The sequence below is a fragment of the Prionailurus viverrinus genome, chromosome C1, assembly GCF_022837055.1.
Source record: "Prionailurus viverrinus isolate Anna chromosome C1, UM_Priviv_1.0, whole genome shotgun sequence".
In the NCBI taxonomy this organism is placed as follows: Eukaryota; Metazoa; Chordata; class Mammalia; order Carnivora; family Felidae; genus Prionailurus; species Prionailurus viverrinus.
In genome coordinates this window covers 23,289,398-23,311,948 of record NC_062568.1, presented here as the reverse complement: position 1 = coordinate 23,311,948, position 22,551 = coordinate 23,289,398, and the positions used below count along the sequence as shown (strand labels likewise).

Genomic DNA, 22,551 nt, shown 5'->3' with positions numbered 1-22,551 from the left:
TCCTCTCCTCTCCTCTCCTCTCCTCTCCTCTCTCCTCTCCTCTCCTCTCCTCTCCTCTCCTCTCCTCTCCTCTCCTCTCCCTTCCCCTCCCCTCCCCTTCCCTCCCCTCCCCTCCCCTCCCCTCCCCTTCCCTCCCCTCCCCTCCCCTCCCTTTCCCTTCCCTTTTTTAAGTAGGCTTCACACACCCAGTGTGGAGCCCAATGTGGGGCTTGAATTCACAACCCTGAGATCAAGAACTGGGCTGAAATCAAGAGTCAGATGCTTAGCCAACCGAGCCACTCAGGCACCCCAATTCTGTATTTGATAAGATGTTAATATACAAAATATATAAAGAATTCATACAACTCAACAGCAAAAAGGAATCTGATTAAAAAATGGGCAGAAAATCTGAACATTTTTCCAAAGAAGACATACAGATGGTCAACAGGTACATGAAAAGTGCTCAACATCACTAATTATCAGGGAAACAGAAGTCAAAATCACAGTGAGCTATCAGATCACATCTTTTAGAATGGCTATTATTGAAAAGGCAAAAAATGACAAGTGTTGGCAAGAATGTGGCAAAAAGGGGAACCCTCGTGAACTGTTGGTGGGGATGTAATTTGGTGCAGCCACTATGGAACATGGTATGGAGATTCCTCAAAAAACTAAAAATAGAATCACCATATGATCCAGCAATTCTACTTCTGGGTATTTATCTGAAGAAAATGAAAATACTAACGAGAAAAGATGTCTGTACTCCCATTAATGCTGCGGCATTATTTACAAGAGCCAAAATATAGAAACAATCTAAGTGTTCATCAATGGATAAATGAATAGAGAGACTGTGATACACACACACACACACACACACACACACACACACAGGAATATTAGTCATAAAAAACAGTGAAATCTTGTCATGTGTGACAACAGGGATGAACACTGAAGGTATTATGCTAAGAGAATCTAAGTTCTCATATATATGGAATCTAAAACAACAACAATAGCAAAACCCCAAGCTCACAGATACAGAGAACAGATTGGTGGTGGTTGTCGGGGGTAGTGGGGGTTGGAGAGTGAAATGGGTAAAGAGGGTCAAAAGGTACACATGTCCAGCCATAAAATAGTTAAGTTATGGGGGGGGGGTAATGTATAGCATGGTGACTAATTAATACTGTATTGCACATTTGAAAGTTGCTAAGAGCATAGATCTTAACAATTCTCATCACAAGAAAAAAAGTCGTTAACTACGTGTAGTGATTTATGTTGTGGTGACCATTTCACAATATACACAAACAGTGAATCATGTTGCACACCTGAAATGAATATAATGTACGTCAATTAGACCTCAATAAAAAAGGAAAGAAAGCTATCAGACATTCAAAGGTGATAATTTCTTAGAAGTAAAAGGGGGGGGTAGTAAGAGTGGAGAGAAAAGAGAAATTTGGGTGGTAACACTGGAAGAACAAATTGGTGACTGGGTGACTGTGTGGATGATGTTTGTAATACAGAGTTAAACTCTATTTTGATGTTTGTAAACAGCTTCTAAACCTCATGCCTGCCTCTTCTTGTGCCCCACACCTGGGCAAGCTGATGGGACGTGTTCTCCCTTAGCACCTGCAGGAGATTCAAACCACCCAATTTCCTGCTTCCTACCGGAATCCTCACCCAGGCCCACCCCCTAACCGCAATAAAAGCCTTAAGCCAGTCTGCTTTCCTTAGTCTCTCCAGTCATTTTGGAAGAGTTTGAGCTCTGCTCGTCCCTGAAACCTCAATTTGTAAGTAACTAGCCTTTTCATACTTTCCAAAAAAAAAATATGTATATATATATATATATATATAATTCTGTTTTTTCATGTTTAAATTATGAATGCAAGTTAACTTTCATAATGTTTAAATTGTTAAAAAACGACAGCTCTACAAAGCATGGCTTTAGAAATGTAATTTGCATATGCATATATGTAAACCTTACAAAAATGTAGATGACCTTCATTTTCTGGTTTTGTATGGCCTGTGTTTTTACTCGTCTCTGATAATGTTTATTTTCACAAAAGGTCTTGAAAATTGCCTATCAGTGAACCTGTCATGACTGCATTAGACTTGATGCTTGTATCTAAGGAGACCTGTGTGTCTAATCAGAATGTTCTCTGACTTATGGGTGTTTTTAGGTTTTGGAAGGTAACACTGCCCCATTCAATTAGAATGACTTATAAGATATGTGGAGTGTCAATAGCCCTATCTAATACCAGGCAATTTAAGGTCAGGTTTTTGTTTACATAATTATCACTGAATTCTAGACATTTAATCTTATCTCTTTAAATACCTAACTGGGAGTCAGTAAGTAAGCAATCATGATGCATATTGCATTTTCTATGAATCTCACTTAAATGTTTTAAATGCCCTTTGGCGGTTCTACTTTTTCTTTCCTGCCCTCTCAGAAATGACCTGCCCTCACAGCTCCCTCCCCTGACATTATTTGGTCTTGATCACCTGGTTGGTGAACAAATTCCTATAGTTTTAAATTGTGTTTTTGTAGTCACTAGGAGGAGAAACAGTAGTGGTATCGGATTCTTTTATCCATTCCCCAGATATTCAAAGGTTATAATAATTTCATACCACCCAGCGTACTGTGCAGGGGAAGTCTGTTCCCCAACTTGAACATTTTTGTCACGTAGTTTGGTGTGAATCCAAGGAGAAGTCAATGCGCTGACTGACCTGCCTTAGACTTGGCCTTAAGCAAAAAATGAAAACCGTGAATTTACAACAGGAGGACATTCAAAGACAAGATCAGGTTCAAAGAGAAAAGCATTTTGAATAGCATGCTCACATGTGACATGTTCAGAGTTTCGGCAAAATCTAAATGGAAAAGTGTGCGAAGAAAGAAAGCCCGGCAAGGGGCCAGTTTTCCAGAGGGCTGAGGGCAGATCAACCGTGATCTGCCTCCTTCTCCACACCACCCAATGGCCTGCCTTTCTCCCTTCCGGCATCTCTATGTCACTGGGCCAGAAGAGAGGACTCTTCCACAGTCGTGTGCTACTGCCCGTAGCTCTAGTAAAGGAAAACTACCAAGCAGGTCAGAGTTTCGTACAAATCGTAGAGGTTTCGGTTTTCCTCGGGCCCTCTGTGCTTCAGGCACACGGTTAATCAAAAAAGGATTTTACTTTGTTCCCTCAGTCAGTCTTTCTCCTTTAATTTTTATTTATTTTATTTTATTTTTTTAAGTGAAGAGCACTCAGCTCATTGAAACTCCAGGAAGTTGGCGAGTAGCTTCTTGTCAGCTGGGAGAAGAGGGTTCATTGGCTACCTCATATATTAAATTGAGGTATCCCATACATAAGGTATATTGCACAGATCTTAGGTACAACTCCAGGAAATTTTAAACGTGTGCAAAACTATTGTCCTGTTTGCTCTCTCGGCCTCCAGCCCCAACCACGCCAACCCATTCTCTATGGCATCACCAGCAGGATCTTATTAAAATATCTGACCAAGTGATGAAAATGACATCAGCTGTTGTACCACCCCCACAGCAGTGACTGTTTAATTTGTGCCAGTCACTTCCCTAAGCTTTTTAACTCATTTTCTCCATTAAGCTAATACAAGTCAAGTACTTGGAACATTTGCAGGCACACTGTGAGCACTAAATAAATATTATGTACAAGAACCCTGAAAGGTCAATACTGTTATCATTGCCAATTTGCAGGTGATAAAACTGAGGCTCATAAGGCTTACGTCCTTTGCTCAAGGTCGCCCAGCTTAAACGTGTGGAGTAGGGAGCTGGATTCCCAGGGCCCGGTGCCAACCACTTCAGTACGTTCCTAGAGCTGGTATTTCTTTAATGAAAACCCTTGAGGCCTCCTCAGCCCCTATAAGATAAGGTCTCAACTCCTTGGTATGGCCTGCAAGGTCTTCCCACAAGCTAGGTACATCCACTCTTTGCAAACTTGCTTCTAGTTTTTATCTACTGTGCCTCTGTCTCCTGCTCTCATGATGCCTGCCTGCCTCATCATTCCCTCAAAAAGTTTTGCTTGATAACTACTATCTATTGCTATCATCATGGAGAAGTTCTGGATGTTTTCTATATTGACTTCCAATTCTTATTGCAACTGCCCAGGATAAGTAGCATCTTCACTCCTTTCACAGGTCAGTAAGTTTGGGCATAGAGAGCTTCAGGGACTGGTCGCCTGGTCAGAGGACCAACAGGCACCAAAGCTGGAGTTTCAACTCAGGCCCGTATGGTTTCCATGCCTAGTCATTCCTACTCCATTACCATGCCTCCCCAGGCACACGCTCTCATACCTGGCCCAAATGCCACCTAGTTTCTAAGGCATTTTTGCCTCTAGCCACCACCTGACCCCATCTTGCTCTGCTGCCCTTCCATGGGTAGAAACAGATCACTTGTTAAGGAGGAATGGGTCCTGCTCCATTTCCATTTCGGGCCTTTCCAAGTGCGTTCAACCTTTGTATTCAAAAAGCTGAAACAGGATATTTCTGGGATATTCCTACTGCAGGCCCCGGAACCAAACACTTAAATGCCAACTTTGTCCCAACAAAATGGCAAGCCTTTGACCAGATGAGGTTATGGTTTCATGGCGTGAACCTAGAGGGCAGAGGGGTTGCTGCCAGTTAAACACCACATGCACTTTAGCAGAGCCTCCAGGGGACGTGTGATTCACGAGCTCCTGGGACGTGCACAATTCCTGAGGGATGAGCTAGTCGGCTCTCCAAACATGAGACAATAGAGGATGAATGCTGTGGGCAGCCAGAAAGGCCAGAGTGGGCAATTTTTGAACTGCTCTTGAAAAGCATTTTATCATTGGAATAGCTAACATTCTTGTTGATTATGTAGAATAAAAAACACTGAAGCATTTGAACATTTGGTGCATGTTCAGCTCCTTCTGTACCTCAAAAATGAATCTTAATGCGCAGTCTGTAAAAGGCTCCTAACTTGACAGGAAGTGGCTGGCTCTGCAACTGCCTCCTGACAAGTTTTGGCAGCATTTGGCTGTGATCATTCAATCATAGTTGTATTTAGGATTGTAAAATAAGTTAATTCTTTTAGCTTATTAATCTTACATAAGTTTAAGCTACATGTGTTTCTTTTCAAGTCCCGAGCTAAAAATTCTCACTGTTAAGAAAAAGTACAAAAAGTGCAACAATTCAACTTGGAGTCAGTACAATTATTAAAATAATTTAAAAAGGAAATTGGGTTGACAAGGTGATTTCAAAGTTGATCTGGAGGGATAAAACGGCAGGCGTAAGTGAGACAATTTTGTAAAACAGGGATATGAAGATCTAGTTGTGCTACCAGACCTGAAAATATCATAAAATTCACATGATTGGTACTGGCCATTGGAATTGCTACTGAGGAAACAGAAGTGATTGCTCCGAAACAGATCCCAGGACACACACGTAATTAGATTATATGAATATGGAATCAAAAGTCAGCATGGAAAGGGCGGAGTATCTAAAAAAAAAAAGGGGCTGAAATGACTACTTAACCATTTGGGGGGAAATTTCCCCTCTATCCTCACTTATACAATGAAGAAAAAATCCCAGAAATTTCTTACTGAATGTATGAAATGAAATATTTGAAAAGACAAAATGCAACTTACCATTTATCAGATTCAACCATGGAGAAAGGCTTCGAAATCCACAGGAAAAAAAAAATCACAACAGGGAAAGGTGGACAGATCTGAACTCATAAAAGTTGAAAACTTCTGTTTATCAAAAAGATCACATATAAAATCCAAGGGCTAACAACAAAACTAGGAAAAACATGACCCGTAACATATAAGGAACTCATGTAAACTCAGTGGGGCAAAAAAAATAGTCTGTCCTCAAATGGGCAAAAGATGTGATCAAATTTTTTAAACGTAGTAATTAGCATGCAAAAACACACTTAGCTTCCCAAATAATAAAAAAAAAAATAGGCAAAATCAAACAGTGATGAGGAATCTTTTTTTTTTTTTTTTTTTTGCCTCTAAAATTACCAAAAACGTGTGTGTATGCACATGTGCGTATATGTGTTTAAAATCCCTGGCTGATGCTCCAGAGATCTGAAGAGAGAACTTGATGTGTTGGCAGGTATAGATTTAGGAAAATGTATCTAGAGCTTTTAAGAAGTTCAAACCCTGACTGTAATAATTCCTCTTCTGAATTTACCTTAAATAATCAGAAGCTGAAGATTTTATACAAGGATGTATATCCTAGTATTATTTATAAGGAAAAGGCATTCAACTATAGCAATAGAATCTTCCACATGAAAGCAAAAGAGCTAGTGCTTCTGAAGGTTATTTAAGTTAAAGCAAGATAAAAATTGATCTACTATAAAGAATAAGCCATGTTTTATACCTATACATGCACAGGAAAGACCTAGCCAGATGTGTATCCAATTGTTAACTGTGGTGGTGGGCTAATGGTAATGACAGGAGCAGCAGCAGCTCACCGTGGCCAGCTATGTGATCTCACTGAATCCTCACATCACCATTAGATCTTACTCCCCTCACTGTACATGAGGATGCTGAGCAGTGGAGCTGGGAATCAAAGTCTGACCTACCAAGGCCTGGGATCTGAAACTCTCTGCCACCCTGCCTGACGGTTATTTTCTCATTTTCTCCCTACTAACTGTTTGTGCTTCCCAAATTCTGTGCCATGAGTAGACTTTAATAATCTAGGGGAAAACACAACTTTTAAAAAAGTGAGTTGGGGCCAAGAAGCCCTTGGAAGTCTTGTGTTCTGTCCCATGACAGCCTGTGGTATGGGAGGCTGTGCCACCAGCGAGTCTTCTTTCTCTTGCCCTTGGCTCTGGGTTCTCTTTCCTAAATTTCCTGTCCCTTTCCCCTAGTCTTTCCAGTGTACATCGTGGAGTCAGTTGGCCTGGTGAGGGCGGGAAGCCCTTGGCGCATGGTGGTGCCATCCTAGAGCTGATCTGGACTAGTCTCTTCCTTCTCTTCTGCCTACCCTTAGACTTCCTGGCATCCCCTGGGAATGAGCCTTAACAAAAACAAAACAGGACCTCCTGGGGTTAACTCTGGACTTGGCCTTTCACAGCTCTAGGATTCAATTGCATTTTTTCAGTGGTTCTGCCTTTAAACTCAAACCCTTTTAAAGAGAAATTTAAGGAGAGCAAAACATAGGAAACAGTGCCAAATGCCAATAACATCTTTTAGTCGTTTGGGGAATGGGCAGCTTTAGAAACCGCAAATTCCCACTTATGCAAGGGCCACTTGAGCTTTTTTCTTGATTGCTTAGTGACAGAAGCCTGGCTTTAGACCATGGTCAGAGTTGTTCCCTCTTGTTTTCTTTCTCTCTCTTTCTCTGAAAATAGTTATAAAAGGCCTGAGTTATCACAAGGAGAGTTGCCTAATCCTAAAGCTCCAATTAAGTAACAAACATCATTTTCCACTGATGTAGTTCGTTCAGACTAAAAAGCAGATCCAGGTCTCAGTACCTGCTCAACAAGCTATCCTAATGAACCCTGCACTCAAAGTTTGGGAGGCTCCACACGTGGGACTTTGCCACCAGTTGGCAAGGCTTTGGTACCTAATGTGTTCGGCTAGGCATTCTGTCTCCCTTCTCCCAAAGGAAGTCACAAAAGGGGAAGATCTGAATATTGTTATGTGATTATGCTGCCCAAAACTGTGGCTGGTACAATAGAAAATGGAAAGAATCCCAGAGAGCTCTCTTCTGTGACTATCAGGGATGATGAACCCAAACATCAGAGTCCAGTTTGGAGGTTCTTCTCAGCCCCCACCATCAGAGCTAGATTATGGTGTGACCTGGCCAGTTCTAGGACATGAATTGGTAAACTGTACAACATTACCACCAAATAAATTGGAAATAAGGTGCCAGTGAGCTCACGTTTCCACAGCTACTCTTTAAATTACTGTCAAATGTGAACTAGTTCCTCTAGAGGATAAGTAGATAGCAGTGAAAAATTTTAAAAACTTTATATATTGAGTACTGAACATTTTGGTGGTAAGCACATGTAAGGTGTACAGAGAAACTGTAAGCCAGGAAAAGCATCCTGGAATGATGCACCAGTCATCTGAGCAATCAGTTAACATGGGTGCAAGAGACGAGCTTCATTGCATGAATGTTAAAGTTGCCTGATTCTGTAAAAATTGCAGACCAAAACTAAGAACTATAGAGTTGGAAAAAGATACAAATATCCTCAATAAAATACTAGCTAGCTGGATCTAGCAACATATAAAAAGAATTAAACACTATAACCAATTGAGATTCATCCCAGGAATGCAAGGTTGGTTTAACATCTGAAAATCAAACATTGTATTAAGTCACATTAATAGAATAAAGGACAAAAAACACAAGATGATCTCAACAGATGCAAACAAAAAAAAGCATTTGACAAAATCCAACCCCTCCCTGTGATAAAAAGCATTTGACAAGAAGGGAACTTCTTCAACAGGTATAGGCTATCCATGAAAAACTCAAGTTAAAAGCATATTTAATGATGAAAGACCAAATGTTTTACTCTTAAGATCAGGAATTAGACCACGATGTCTGTTTTTAACACATCTATTCAATATTTTACTGGAGGTTCTAGCTAAGACAATTAGGCAAGAAAAAGAAAAACTGATGATGACCAAATCTGGTATCTGAAAAAGTTGGAAACATTTTGCTGAGATGAAAGCCAGAAAAAAAAAAACCTTAAGTATATTTTGATCAAGACCTTATAATTATATCCTTGTATGTTGCTTGTACTCTTGGAGAGGCTGTGACTAACACCATCCAGTTCAGAGTTATGGAAATACTTATTAGGAATCTCATTCCAAGTAAGTTAAAAAGGTAGTGCTACTGTTAGAGTATGTAATACATTTTTCATTTTTTAAAAATGTTTATTTATTTTGAGAGAGAGAGAGAGAGAGAGAGAATCCCAAGCAGAGCCTGATGCCGGGCTTGAACCCATAAACTGTGAGATCATGACCTGAGCCAAAACCAAGGGTTGGATGCTTAACCGACTGAGCCACCCAGGTGCCTGTAATTCTTCATTCTCAACAGAAAGAAGTATAATGTATTTTTATTGATAATCAGTTTGTCACTCCCTTTCCTTATCTACTAAATATACTAAATACCATCTGAGTACCTACTGAAAGTAAGTTAAGAGTACCAGTGAGGAAGATGCTAAATTATTAGCCTGCTGGAGCATCCACATATTTGTCTGGCCCTGCTTTCTGAAGGTTCTCTGGGTCATGGCTACTCCCAAGAGAAAAATGATGACATTAGTCTGATAGACCTGTTCCAGGTCCCTTTGCACTGGATCATGAAAGACTCCATATGGACATGGGGCTTAGTGTCAGGCCAGGAAAAAGCCATTGCCATCTGCTGCTGAAAGTGAGGCCATTGGGTAGATAAGGATGAGAACCTGCCTCTCTACAAAGATCCTTTAAGGTACAAGGAAAGCCACATAAGGGACAGGGCTACTCAGACATCTTAGAGTTAGTGAAATAAAAAATGTGAAAGCCAGTCATATCCATTGAGTTTACAGAGTGATCTAGGGGCTGGGAATGTCTCAGTCTGAGACCTTTGACTAGTTTCTATTGTCTTCCTTAGAGCATTGACTGTGGCGTTGATCCTGTTGCTTCGGGGTTGCTGGCCAATGCCAGCCTTCAACAGGCCAGATCTTCCCTGGCTGACTCTGACTTATCCTGAGAAATCATCTTAAATTTTGCAGGAGTCTTTGAACTTTGCTACTTGTCTGTGCTTTGGAGTTAAAATTAACCCCTCCAACTCCAGCCTCCTTGACATTGGGCTTTTGGGGCCTCCTCTCCCTTTTACAAATCTTTCTGCAACTCCCAATGGCCTCCTTCTAGATCAACTCTGAAATCTCATGTAAAATAATGTTTTGATCAAAGCATATAGTCAAGAAAAATAAGTGACTTTTTTTCTTAAATATGTCCAAGATTTTTAGCTTTTCTATTCTCTTAAGTCCCGGAAACAACAGCAGCAACATTAAAGAAAAACAAACAAAAAACCAATGACCAAGTATTTCTCAATTGTGCTCTGAACTTTCCATTTTGGAAGTGAAAAATGAAATAAACATTTTAACAAATATCAGCATTCCAATGGATTGGTTGCTCACAGTAACTATTTCAGGGGCACTGCAACTTTCAAAAAGAATTTTATTAATAATTAGCATTGCAGTCCTGATAGGAAAACCAGAAACCTAGAGAATAAAGAGAATTTCACAAGCAGAGTGCTTTAATAATTTCCCTGAAGAAAAGGCTTGAATGCACTTTAGAAAGAGATTGGCATGATTCCACATTACCCTTCCTGAAGTACTCAAGCCTGCTAGGCAACGAACAGGAATCCTACCATGAACAGTGACTGAGCAATGGCACCCAAATTTCATGTTTTCAGGATCGGTACAATTTTTTTTAAGTTTCTAATTTTTACTTTTGCCGAGTAAGGATATTAAAAACCAAACAAAAATCTCTTGACTATCATTATCCTTTCACAAGAAGGTAATGGGATTTTAACACCAAAAAAGCAGAAATAGTATGTTTTCAGGAAGAAAAAATTATGAGGTGTGATTAAAAGTTCACTACAAAAAAAAAATAAAGTAAAAACTCTCAGGAAGGCAAAATAAAATAGGTTACTGTGGGGAAAAAAAAGTTCAGTACAATATATTTTTCTCTCTTCTCTATGCTCTGGTGAAAACTCCGTGGCAGATGACCCCCCCCACCCCACCACCGCCCAAGGAGGGAAGGAGGGAGGGATCTTTTTGATAAGAACACAAGGAATCTCACTCAGTGTTTGCCAAAAACATTGCATCAAAGTGCACTTCAGAATAGAAGAATCAGGACAATGTTTCCCAAACTTCAATCGTGTGAAAACACCTTCACAAACGTTGTCATAGCTGCATTCCACCTGTGTTGTTTACTTAATGCTTTATTTAAATGGAGTCATTTACTTAAGTAAGTTTGTTTAAAAATGAAAGCCTTGCATGAATACCACAAATGGAAAACCAGCATCCCTTGCCATAAAATCAAGGTAACACAACTGCTGGAACACCCTGAGCCTGCCACCAACTCTGTTCAAAAAAAAAAAAAAAAAGATTAGCAGATGTTAGGGGTTCAAGTCGCACCAAAATAAGTCGTTGCTTAATTTAACCTCAAGGACAGAAAGTGAGCGGAAGGGAATAATTTTCTCATTATGTGATTAAATGTCATTTAATGCCCTGTCCATCTCTTGTACCAACCAGTTGCATTTTGGTAGAAATTCCATGAAATCAGAGATGTCCTTGTATAGTAATGAAAAGCACTGGCTAAGTTGGTCTTCCTGAGTTTGAATTTTGATACTTTTCCATGTCCTAGCTGGTGACTTTGGGCAAATTATTTTTACCTGCTCTGCCTAAGGTTTTCATCCAAGAAATGGGCGTAATAATAAAACCCACTGCACAGGCTGGTTGTGAGGATGGAATGATAGATACGTGCAAATCTCTTAGAAATGTAAATAGCACATTAAGAGCTCAAAAATGTTGTTCTTCTTAAACCACACTTTGAGGAATGCCAAATTAGGATACTGAAGGCTTATATTAAGCTGTATCAGGCACATAGTAATATAGTAACGTATTTCTGGAAAGAACAGCTAGGAAATAAGAACGACCATTCTTTTACTAATTTGAGTAAAAATGAATAACTTAGTGCACATGCATCTACGGCAATTTATTGTTTGTTTGGTTTGTTTCCTTCCATGCCCAATTTTCTTGGCTAAGAGCAAGGTTGAAGGATATATTTTTGCCTTTGAGGCATACCACACGATGCCTTTGACACAAAAAGGTCACACCATACAGAAGGGCTTTTGGGATCTTAACTGTAAATCGCTACTTAGGTAAACAAGGCCATCCGAATATATTAGGCTTTTAATTATGAAATCAATGTCCCCTCTATTTAGAGTAAACAATAGAATTAACAGGATTTAACCCTCACAGTGGCTACACATTATGATTTAATTCATATTGTGAAATATAGTAAGGACAGACTTACTCATCACTACTATCATCAAATAAATAAGCTAACATCAAAAAGGAGTCGTTCTGGGGGGCTCCTGAGATGGATTAGTTGGTCCTGAACAAGAAAGACATATATTAACATAAGCTAAGCTGTTGCCTTTCATGTGTTTCATCCCTTTTGTCCCTGGAACTATATTTAGTACAGAGAGAACAACAGCACTGCCAGGGCAGTCAAGTAGAAAGAGAGGGTATTAATTTAGTAGATCTTGCTCAAGGTTAGGTAGGGCAAGAGATAGCGGGCAAATACATGTTTAGTTTGTTAAACTACAAGATAAGGTCACTTGGAAATTTATAGCAAACTCTAGACCCTACTCTGGGTTTACCTTGATGGTGGCCTCATTCAGAAGGATCTGGATTTCAAAAATATCCATCTTCTTTAGTCCCTGTCCATTTTCCAGGGGAGGAACTGTTTCTTCTGTCTCTATAGCATGCTTCTTGGTAACATCGTTATTGCCTCTTCTTCCTCTCCACTCAGCTTTGGCTGTTTCTTCTTCCAGTGTTCCAAGTTGAACACTTCTGCTTTTCTTTTTTGCTGTCATGATCCCCCCATTTGTAACTTGCCTCCCTGTTCTCTACAGACCTCTTTATTGCTAGACTTCTCTTCTGATCAGGCCAAGTCCTCATCCTTATTTGTTTTGCTTTTTCAGGAAGGTCGCTCAGTTTTTCTATTGAATTCTGCAACAAATATTAACCATTTTTTAAAAATGTTATCTGTCCTTTCCCACTTCTTCCCTCACTGTCAAGAACATTTAAAAAAAAATTCCTTCACTGTACTTTTATTATGTTTGTAAGCAATAGAATATTCCAGATGCTGGAAGTGGAATTAGGCCACATCTTTTCATTTCTCTTTGCACCTTTCCCTAGGACCTGTTTCTTTTAGAGAGCTTAGCTTGAATACTTTAGGAGACCACAAAGAGCACAATAAACTCAGATGCAATACAGTAAATTCCTTTTTCCCTTCCTTTGAGTTTGCATCTGGTCTGTGTATCTAGTCAAAGAGAGTCCTCAGCTTTGGAGCTCATTAAACGTTAGTAACTACTAGCAGTGGCTCTAGCTTTTAGTGAGTTCTACACCTTATCTATAAATGGTCCCTATGCTCTGGGGAAAATGAACACTTTTGGACCTATCCGATTACTTTACAATGATCTGAATGGGTCGTTTATGAAAATATACTAGTGTCCTGGAAATGTCACTTCACCACTAAAATAAGGACCAAAATATCCATACATACACATGCAGTCTGCATTCTGCCAGGTGGTGTTCCAAGTGCTGGGGATACTGGTGAACAGCTCAGGCAAGGCCCGGTTCTTCAGGAGCAATGACTTCCTGTGAGTATTTAAAGGCCCAGGAAAATGATCGTAATCATACTGGTCAAGGAAACCAGGTTAAAACCATCTTATTAAAGAGGAGTGGATCAATTTGTTGGTGGATGTGCCACTATGTTAACAAAAGCTCCACCTCCCTGAACTAGGATACACATTTAAGAGTGGGCAGGTTTAAAAAAAAAAAAAAATCCTAACCCAACCCAAAAGATAATGGGAATCATCTGTTCTGTTCTCATGTGCAAACCTATAATTTATGGAAAGATGGGAAAGAGAAAGTCCCTGAGGAGACCTAGCCAAGTTCTGTGGTGAAAATTCAACTGTACTCAAAGCTCAGACTGGAAGAGGTGGGGGTGGAGAGGAGCAAGAAGCCACAGTAAAAATAACATGTCTTGAGGCAGCCAGCTCCCTCTCTTCTCCCCGCTTCCAATGCCATTCCTGGGCCAAGCTGCCTTCCTCCCTTGCTTCTGCCGCCCCAGCCCTTCCCCATTCACAGGTTATTAATTTTTCCTCTGTGTTTTACATTCATATTTGAAGAATTCCAAATTAGTTGTAGTACTCATGATTCTGTCACAAGGTCATGTCAGCAGTATAAATTGTACGGCATCCTAGGAAGCAGGTAGTTAACAGCATGTGAGAATGTGCATTAATGAAATAAAATGGAGTTATCAGGAATTTTCAAATTACGGAAAAGAGACCATTTCCTTAAACGCATGACTGTGTATAATACATATCTGTGCATATTTATGTATAATTTATGACTAGAATATGCTAGAAGACCTGATAATAGAAAAGGCTATCATTCTTTTTTTTTTTTTTTAATTTTTTTTTTTCAACGTTTATTTATTTTTGGGACAGAGAGAGACAGAGCATGAACGGGGGAGGGGCAGAGAGAGAGGGAGACACAGGATCGGAAACAGGCTCCAGGCTCCGAGCCATCAGCCCAGAGCCTGACGCGGGGCTCGAACTCACGGACGGCGAGATCGTGACCTGGCTGAAGTCGGACGCTTAACCGACTGCGCCACCCAGGCGCCCCGAAAAGGCTATCATTCTTAAATGCAGTGTTAACTGGCAATATCACCCCACCAAACTCTGATTTTTGAGTTTTAGCTCTATATCATGATGGCTATGTATTGTATTTTTAAACATTTTTTTAATTTAATTTTTTGAGAGAGAATGTGTGTAAACAGGGGAGAGGGATAGAGGGAGAGAGGGAAGGGGAGAGAGAGAATCTTAGGCAGGCTCCATGCCTAGCATGGAGCTCAATGCGGGGTTTGATCCCATGGCTCTGGGATAATGATCTGAGCCACAATCAAGAGTTGGACACTCAACTGACTAAGCCACCTAGGCGCCCCAGTCAACTACTATTTTAAATGTATTTTTAAAAATGCCAGTATTAGTGATTTCTGCTAAGCCATTTGAAAAAGCATTTTCTATTACGCTTAATTTGCTTACATACTTCAATAAAAGTTCAGTGTGTGTGTGTGTGTGTGTGTGTGTGTGTGTGTGTGTGTGTATCTATATCTATCTATATCTTTATTGGTTCCCTTATCAGCCATATAAGGTAAATTATTATCTATGTCAGAGATGGAGAAACTGGGGTCATCTAAACTAGAGAAGACTGGCAGTAGTGGTAGAAAGAGGATGTGAAATATATGTCAGATTGTCCAGGTAGGGAATCCCCTTTATAACATTTCAGAGTTTCTAATATTAAAGTGTTCTTGCTATTCATGGACAGCTTGAACTGTTAGAATAAAAAAGAGAAAGCACCTGTAGTCACAGGGTGCATGATAAAAGCCTTATTACGGTGTTGTAAATCAACTGAACTTCACGTATTTATAACACAATCTCATCATCTTGTGAGGTAGGTACTTTAATAATCCCCATTTTACAAATAAGGAAACTGAGGCATGATATGTTTAAGTAATCCGCTCAAGATCACACAGCAGGTAAGGGGTACAGCTAAGATGTAAACCCAAGCTGTCTGGCTCCAGGCTCCATGCCCTCAACCATTATGCTCCACTGCCTTTCAGAGGGCATGCTATAGCTGAACTATAGCGGTTACTGAAAATCAGTTGTCTGAACTCAGGACTAAATAGTCCTAAAGAAAAAAGAAAACACAAAAAGATTAATGTTAGTGAGATCTTCAGGTCACAAATGCTCACTTATGCAATATCGTGGCTCGAATTAACATACAGTCCCTTTTGAGCTCAGTCTCATACTTGTCTTCCTCTTCCTCTAACTCATTCATTCACTCCATATTTATTGGGCATTTCCTCTTGCCCAGGTATTGTTCTTAGTAGTGGAGTGCAGGATGGATAAAGACTTGCATTCAAGGTTGAATTTTCCACGTATAGGTCATTTTTATTTTTATTTTTTTAAAGTAGGCTCCACGCCCAATATGGTGCTTGAACTCATGACCCTCAGATCAAGAGTAGCATGCTCTACCGACTGAGCCAGTATTTTTAAAGACTCTTACAAGCAGGCCTAAGAACGAACTCCGGTAACGTTTTATGTGGGGAATGCATAGCATAGTCTTGGCAAGAATCCTAAAACTGCACCGTCTCTGTTCCCAGTCTGGAAATTGGGTAGGCACCTCCAGAACCTGGGTAGAGGGACTGCTCGTTTCCTCCTAAATGCATCTCCTTCCCACTCGGAGGACCCCGTCAGCATACTGCCCATCTAGAATGAGCATCTTGTCTTACACATTTTAAATCCACCACATCACAAAACATGGTACCTAGCACTTCACAAATACTTAGAAGGTCATGAAATAGAGTCCATACATAAGTCAAGGAGTGCCTTCCTAAGGTGCTCCTAATCTTTTTGTTTTTTTAAAGAAGCTACATATTCTTTTTAGTGTGGTAAATATACATTACATTTACCATTTTAACCATTTTAGGTATATCTCATAATCCCTTTTGATTGGTTACACTTCACTGACTACCTTTCAGAATACTGTAGCTTCTCCTCCACTGTTAACCACTTCACGGGTAATAAAGTCACGATTCAGACAAGAAGTTGGTTTTCCTAACTAGCCCGGCTGGCCCCATTAGCCTCTTAGGAAGAATGGCTTCTTGCCTAGATAGAGATAACTTCAGTCCTCATGGTGCCCCTTCCATCCCCACCCTTGATGTGTCCAGAAGCTAGCTCCGAGGCCTGAAGTTTCTTGGCCTTCCTCATCCTAAGCAGCTGAATCAACTTGTCTCTCCACCCCTTTCATTATCCCATTCTGTCCACCCTATCAGTGGGGTGGAGACTCCTAGCTTCTAAGTGTGCTGAAGAAAACCCCAAAGGCAAGAAACGAGAATAACTTGCTCCTGCTAACAAAACAAACCAGAATACACAGTAGGGGCCAAGACCTCACAGTAGCTGAGTTCCAAATCTTTCCTTATCCCAAGGAGACAGACTGCCTGCCTCTCTATTCTAAGCTCAGGCCATGTGGCTTAAGCAAAGTCATAGAGGAATTCAAGCCTCAAGATCCATTTTCAGCTTCTCCCAGATCCCCATGTGCCTTTTTATCCTTACTCCATCTTGCCCAGCCAAACGTGAAAGCCTGTGTAAAGACCATTGCATGTCTCACTTTGAAAGGACTTGAATGCCCTTATGAACTAGCTCCTGGCTGAAATCTTTGGTCCCATGGAGACAGAGAAAGCAGCAGCCAGTTGGAAAACAAAACAAACAAACAACGAAAAAAAAAAAAGCGTTGTTATCTTTACGTCAAATTAAACTCAGATCTGCTTAATATCTTGGCCAACTTATGCCACAACTATTTTGGCCCTTTCCGCCACCCCAAAGCCTTCTGTGGCCAAAATGTACCATTGTGCTGCTGTTTGACACTGTGTGCCAGCAGGCTTCTGTGCCAAAGCCAAGTAACACCCTTCCTTCTTTGGGTTGTGGGGTAGCAGGGGAGGGTTTCTAATTCCTTTTGTGACCACTGACTAAGAGCTGAGTGGTCAACAATTTGGTAAATTATATACACACCTAAAATGTCAGCTGCATCAGATTTTTGTCCTCTATTCTTCCAGTAGCTGAAGGGAACCTTTAGGCTGAAGGCAATTCTAGAAGAGTTGGGTTTTCTAACCACATTCTGTGGGAGGGATGCTAGCAGAACTCCAGGCACACCGGATCCTGAGCAGCAAAGACTCATCTTTGATAAGTATATATGCCAATGATTCAAACCAATGGCAAGTGATGAGAATTAAGAGTAGCCAGTTATTGGGGCGCCTGGGTGGCGCAGTCGGTTAAGCGTCCGACTTCAGCCAGGTCACGATCTCGCGGTCCGTGAGTTTGAGCCCCGCGTCGGGCTCTGGGCTGATGACTCAGAGCCTGGAGCCTGTTTCTGATTCTGTGTCTCCCTCTCTCTCTGCCCCTCCCCCGTTCATGCTCTGTCTCTCTCTGTCCCAAAAATAAATAAACGTTGAAAAAAAAAAAAAAAAATTAAGAGTAGCCAGTTATGAACACACACACACACTCGCGCGCGCGCGCGCACACACACACACACACACACACACACAGGGGGAGGGAGGGAGGGAGAGAGAGAGAGAGAAGCTCTACCACAAAAGTCCTTTTTGGAAGCAGACTAGCTATAAATATATAAACACACACTGACACAGGTCAGCCTTAGTGATGACTATAGAAGATGCTAAATCCAAAATTTCAAAAAACAAAAGCAAATTCACAGTATCATAAGTCCATATGTAGTTAGCCTGCTTTCCCATTTGTGCTATAATATATTCTGTGGGTTATCCAGTTCTTTGCTCTGGAAGTTTGCTGTTTTTGACAACTGGTCACTGGGTTGGACAGAATGAAAACATTTTGGCCACCACAGTAGTGGTTAAGACTGTAGAAACTTTAGGGGCTATGGACTATTTGGGGGAACCTGGGCAGGACTGAGCCTAAGCACTATGACCACAGCATCTATGCAGCGTCTCCCAGGCACTGGATTTTTACATATGTGGTGCTGGTACTCTGAGGCTGTGATGGGAACATTTATGTAGTTCTGTTCTCCTCATTGCCTTCTATTCTTTCCTTCTACCCAGTGATAAGACTTAGTGGAGCTTCAGCAACGGTAGGGCATGGCCTTGCTGCCAGGTAGATCTTGGTATCAGGATGCCTCTGGAAATAAAGAAATGTTAGTGCTGGTGGCAAATAGTAAACGTAGTGGTTCAGAGTGTGTGCCCACTGGAGAAGGGAATCCTTCAACTGCAGGGGTAATCGAGCAGCTGGTCGTATTTGTTATTCTTGGATTTGATAAGTCTGAAACATTTCATATAAAACGGAAACGAGAAGCTATGTACTAGAACAGGACAGCTTGGGTTTGAATCCCAGCTCCTCTACTTCAGCTAAATGACTTTGGGCAAGACATGAGTAATGATAGTACCTACCTCAGAGGGCTGTTGGGATTAAATGAGGTAATCTACATGGATTTAGAACAGGGTCTGGCCTCAAGTAAGCACTCTATAATAAAAGTCACATTTTTTTAAACATGTAATAAAAACCAGCTATGATTAATCTAATTATTTAGTACAATGTTCTCATTTTACAAAGACTGAGTGCCGGAGGTATTATGTTACTTGGTAAAGGATGAACTATTGTTGTCCTGGGTTGTAGGTTTTCTGAATGTCTCTCTCCTCCCTCCTTGACTGAGTGCTATGAAATGGGAGGCCTTTGCCTTCGGTGAGAGTGCGCCTTAACAACTTTGGGGAAAAAGCAAGCAGCCTGAGAATCCTGGCCCTTTCTAGCTCCTTCTGTCTGTCAGATGATCCCCTGCCCTGCCCCCAGAGGGCAACAGACAGAAAAAAGAGAAAAAGATGAAACTCCAATCAGTAGTTTTACTACCTGTGATTACCTAGACTTTCTCTCTGCACCCTTGACCTCTGCTCCAGCCAAGAATCCATTCAACAACCTCCTTCCCTGAATTCCCTTTTTCTTCAGGTCTAAGCCTTCCCTTATGATGCCCCATTCTTTCATTGTCCTTCATGCACACCCGAGCTGCAAGGGGCTCTCTGCTTTTAGCTCTGACACAAACTCCAACGCCTAGTTCACCAGATAACCTATCGAAGCTGCCCATTTAGGAGCAAACTCACTAGCTGGCATATTCTGCACATTTCTACTGGCCAACTTTTGTGTGCTGGGGACTATTCTAGCCGCCACTAGATTGTAAGGTATTAAGAAGGTAATTTGCTTTTAAGGGCTGTATAAAATCAGTATATTTAACTTGTTTTTGTAAGCTGTCCTTCAGATTAAGTTTGTGAAAAAGATTAAAACTGCTGTTTAAGGACAAAAAGTGAAAACATCAGTTGATCTTTGACAAATGGAATCTTGACATTTGTCCCTTGATTGAAGGAGCAGCTATCTGGCTTTCACTCCATGTTCCTTGCTATGCTCAGAGCCTTGCTAGTTTATGAAAACTGGCAAGAAAATCCCAGAAAGTAGATAGAGACATGTAGAGTAGCTTCTACAACTTAATCACTTCTTAAGGATCATGGAACCAGGGTTCCTAGAGCTGGGAGAGGGGCTGTAAAAATTGTTTAACTCTACCTTTTCACTTCACAAATAAGGTAACTTAGAATTCTAGATATAAAGTAGTGAAGAGTCTGAGATTCTCCTCCTGGGTACGAATACTGTAAACAGCCAAAGCTTGAGGAAAAAAGTCATACAAGTTGGATGTATTGTGTGAAACTGTCATTTAAAGATGCCATGTATCTTTAACACAAGGGTTAAACAGGGTTGAGCATAATCCCTTCGGTGGTTAAAAATCCATTTAAGGGGCACCTGGGTGGCTCAGTCGGTTAAGCATCAGACTTTGGCTCAGGTCATGATCTCATGACTTGGGAGTTCAAGCCCCACGTTGGGCTCTGTGCTGATAGCTTGGAGCCTGGACCCTGCTTCAGATTCTGTGTCTCCCTCTCTCTGCCCCTCCCCTACTTGTGCTCTGTCTGTCTGTCTGTCTGTCTCTCTCTCTCTCTCAAAAAATGAATAAACATTAAAAAAAATTTTTTTTAATCCATTAAAAAAAAACACCTCTGTTTTTGTAAAGCCATAAGAAGTGATAGGGATGGGGATATTTTCCGAGGTTATAAGCTGTGTTTCCACTCCTAAGATTTAATGGAACACATGTATTCAGGGAGATGCGTGGAAGTTAAACACAATTCAACATCAGTTAATCCTAAGAGTATAGGCCCTTCAGTACAGGTCCCTTCCACCTGCACATTAAAGGAAGCTAGAAAGCCAATTACCCTCACAGCAGGGCCTCTCCCCTCCTGCAAAGGAAGAATGTACTGCAAATTCTACGGGTGCTTTACAAGCTGGTAAAACTATAATTGCAGGTGGGAAGGAAACATGGGTCCTTTTTATTTCTGCCAAAAGTTCAGTCTGGTAAGCTCCTCCCTTCTATAGCTACAGAAACAGTGTGGACTCAGTATTTTTTAAGCGTGCATGCGCGCACACACACACACAGCACATTCTAGGATTGTACAAAATTTAAAGAATGCTTTTTGTTAAAATTGAAGAGATTATCTGTGCACAACACCCCCCCCCCCCAACAAAAGGGCACTCATTCTTCAAAGAGACAAGTACTGAAGGTGCCTACCGTTTTGGGGAAGCCAAAACTCAGCTTCTGGTTCAAGTGTTGAAGGCCTCCTGGCAAGACCAAAGAAAGATGGTGAAGCTAGGAGGCCAGTATGTGCTTCTGACTTGTTCTATCTAGCATGGCCCTCTGGGGAGTTCTTACTGCCTGGGCAGGAAGGGGGTGAGGGTGGGAGGCCTCGAAGTGCAGTTCCTCTGGGGAGGTCTGGTCTAGGACCACCCTAGAGGCAGGAGGAAGCCCACCCAGGGTTTCTCTTCCCTATCAAGGTGCTAGTCCATGCAGTGACCGCAGTGCGGCTATGGTAGGATCCAGTGGCCGAGAGCCCCACGTAGAATCTGAGGGCCCAAACAGGTAGAACAAACATTACTTCTGCGGTGGCAGTTGCCACCGGTATCCACAGATGCAGTGTCTTGGTGTCACTGAAGAAAGCTACAGGGAGCCATTTAGGGAAGGCCCACCTCTCCTAGCAACACTAACCCCAGTACTTGGGCCACCAGTGAAGCTTGTAGCTCCTAGGCTCTGCGTGTCAAGCAGCATTGTAGGTTCACTCCTCTGAGCCTCACAGCAACTTTTGGGGAAGGTACCATTATTATCCCCAGCTTCAGAGATGAAGCTTTTTTTTGAGTTATTAAGACAAGTGATTAGTTCAAGGTCACCGAGTGAGCTGGCATTCGAATATGGGCAGCCGGGCTCCAAGGCTCCAGTATATAATCCTGTTCCACCCAGCCCTTCTGCAATACCCAACACCAGGTATCCTTTGGAGACCTTTGCTCCAGGCAGAAACTTCATCCTATGTTGGCCTCGCACTGGCCTACTGGTCTCTGAAAAGCTCCCGACAGCCATGGTAATTTTGATTTCCATTTAATTTTTTCCACCTCACGAAGCAGTGCCAGAGAGGGGGAATCTGGTGATAGTTTTTGAATATGATTCATTAACCAACAGCTCGAGGAAACGGAGGGCTTCCTTGCTGCCACCTGACCTTTGTCTTCGGCCTTCTAATGTTTGCACTGCTGCCCTGACCTCCCAAAGTGACCTGGACTAGCTGGCCTGTTTCCTCGTGTGTTCCTACTTCCAGAGCCCAGCTGTCGGCCTGTGCTAGTGTGTCAATTAGTATCTCGAGGGTTCAGGGTGGGGGTCTGCGGCCTTTTGAGGAGCATAATCTAACACCAACCTCCAAATTCCTTCTCATAATTGAGCATTCATTAGTTCTGAAGGAACAAAAGCGAGCATTCTCTATTATAAAGCAGAGGTCAAAACCAGTGGCTGTGTTTTGTTTGGCCTGCAGAGTGTTTAAATATAAAGAAATTTCACATAAAAATGCGGATTTCCGGCTTCTCTTGGAAAACGGGAAGAGATGACAGCTCCGGAGCTACTGAGTAACAGCTGTCCCCTTCAGAGGAGGATGTACTCTGGCTCCTCATCACGACCTGAAGCGTCTACTTGGGCCTGCGTCAGGCACAGATGCCATGCCACTCGCCTGGCCCCTGCGGAAGCCGGAGTCAACATAACCCTGTGCTAAAGCCCCAGTTCTCTTATTTCTCTCCTTTAAATGCAGAATGGAATGGTTAGGCTGCCCCTCCGATGTGCTTGGCATACCAGTACAGAACTGGGAGAGAATGTTC

At 41.6% G+C, this 22,551-nt stretch overlaps 1 protein-coding gene and 1 long non-coding RNA gene across 10 annotated transcripts in view; one reads left to right on the top strand and one right to left on the bottom strand.

Moving 5' to 3' along the window:
• Positions 1–22,551, bottom strand: part of PLEKHM3 (pleckstrin homology domain containing M3) — a 200,237-nt gene that overhangs the window by 45,887 nt on the left and 131,799 nt on the right. Inside the window, exons 7-8 of one of the 8 annotated variants that reach the window (XR_007154584.1) lie at positions 13,248–13,342; positions 12,340–12,691 (exon numbers count right to left, since the gene is read on the bottom strand). The exons of 4 other annotated variants lie outside the window; for them this stretch is intronic. Coding sequence is in view for 2 of the 4 variants with exons in the window: in XM_047869609.1 (XP_047725565.1) it covers positions 15,410–15,439 (30 nt within the window). In the remaining 2 variants the exon portion in view is untranslated. Of the gene's footprint in view, positions 1–12,339; positions 12,692–13,247; positions 13,343–15,272; positions 15,440–20,932; positions 20,983–22,551 lie in introns of those variants that run through there. 3 more of the 8 variants (XM_047869611.1, XR_007154585.1, XM_047869609.1) reach the window with 3 other exon arrangements.
• The window catches only part of LOC125172101 (uncharacterized), a 120,643-nt gene that overhangs the window by 61,154 nt on the left and 36,938 nt on the right, over positions 1–22,551 (top strand). The window lies entirely within an intron of this gene.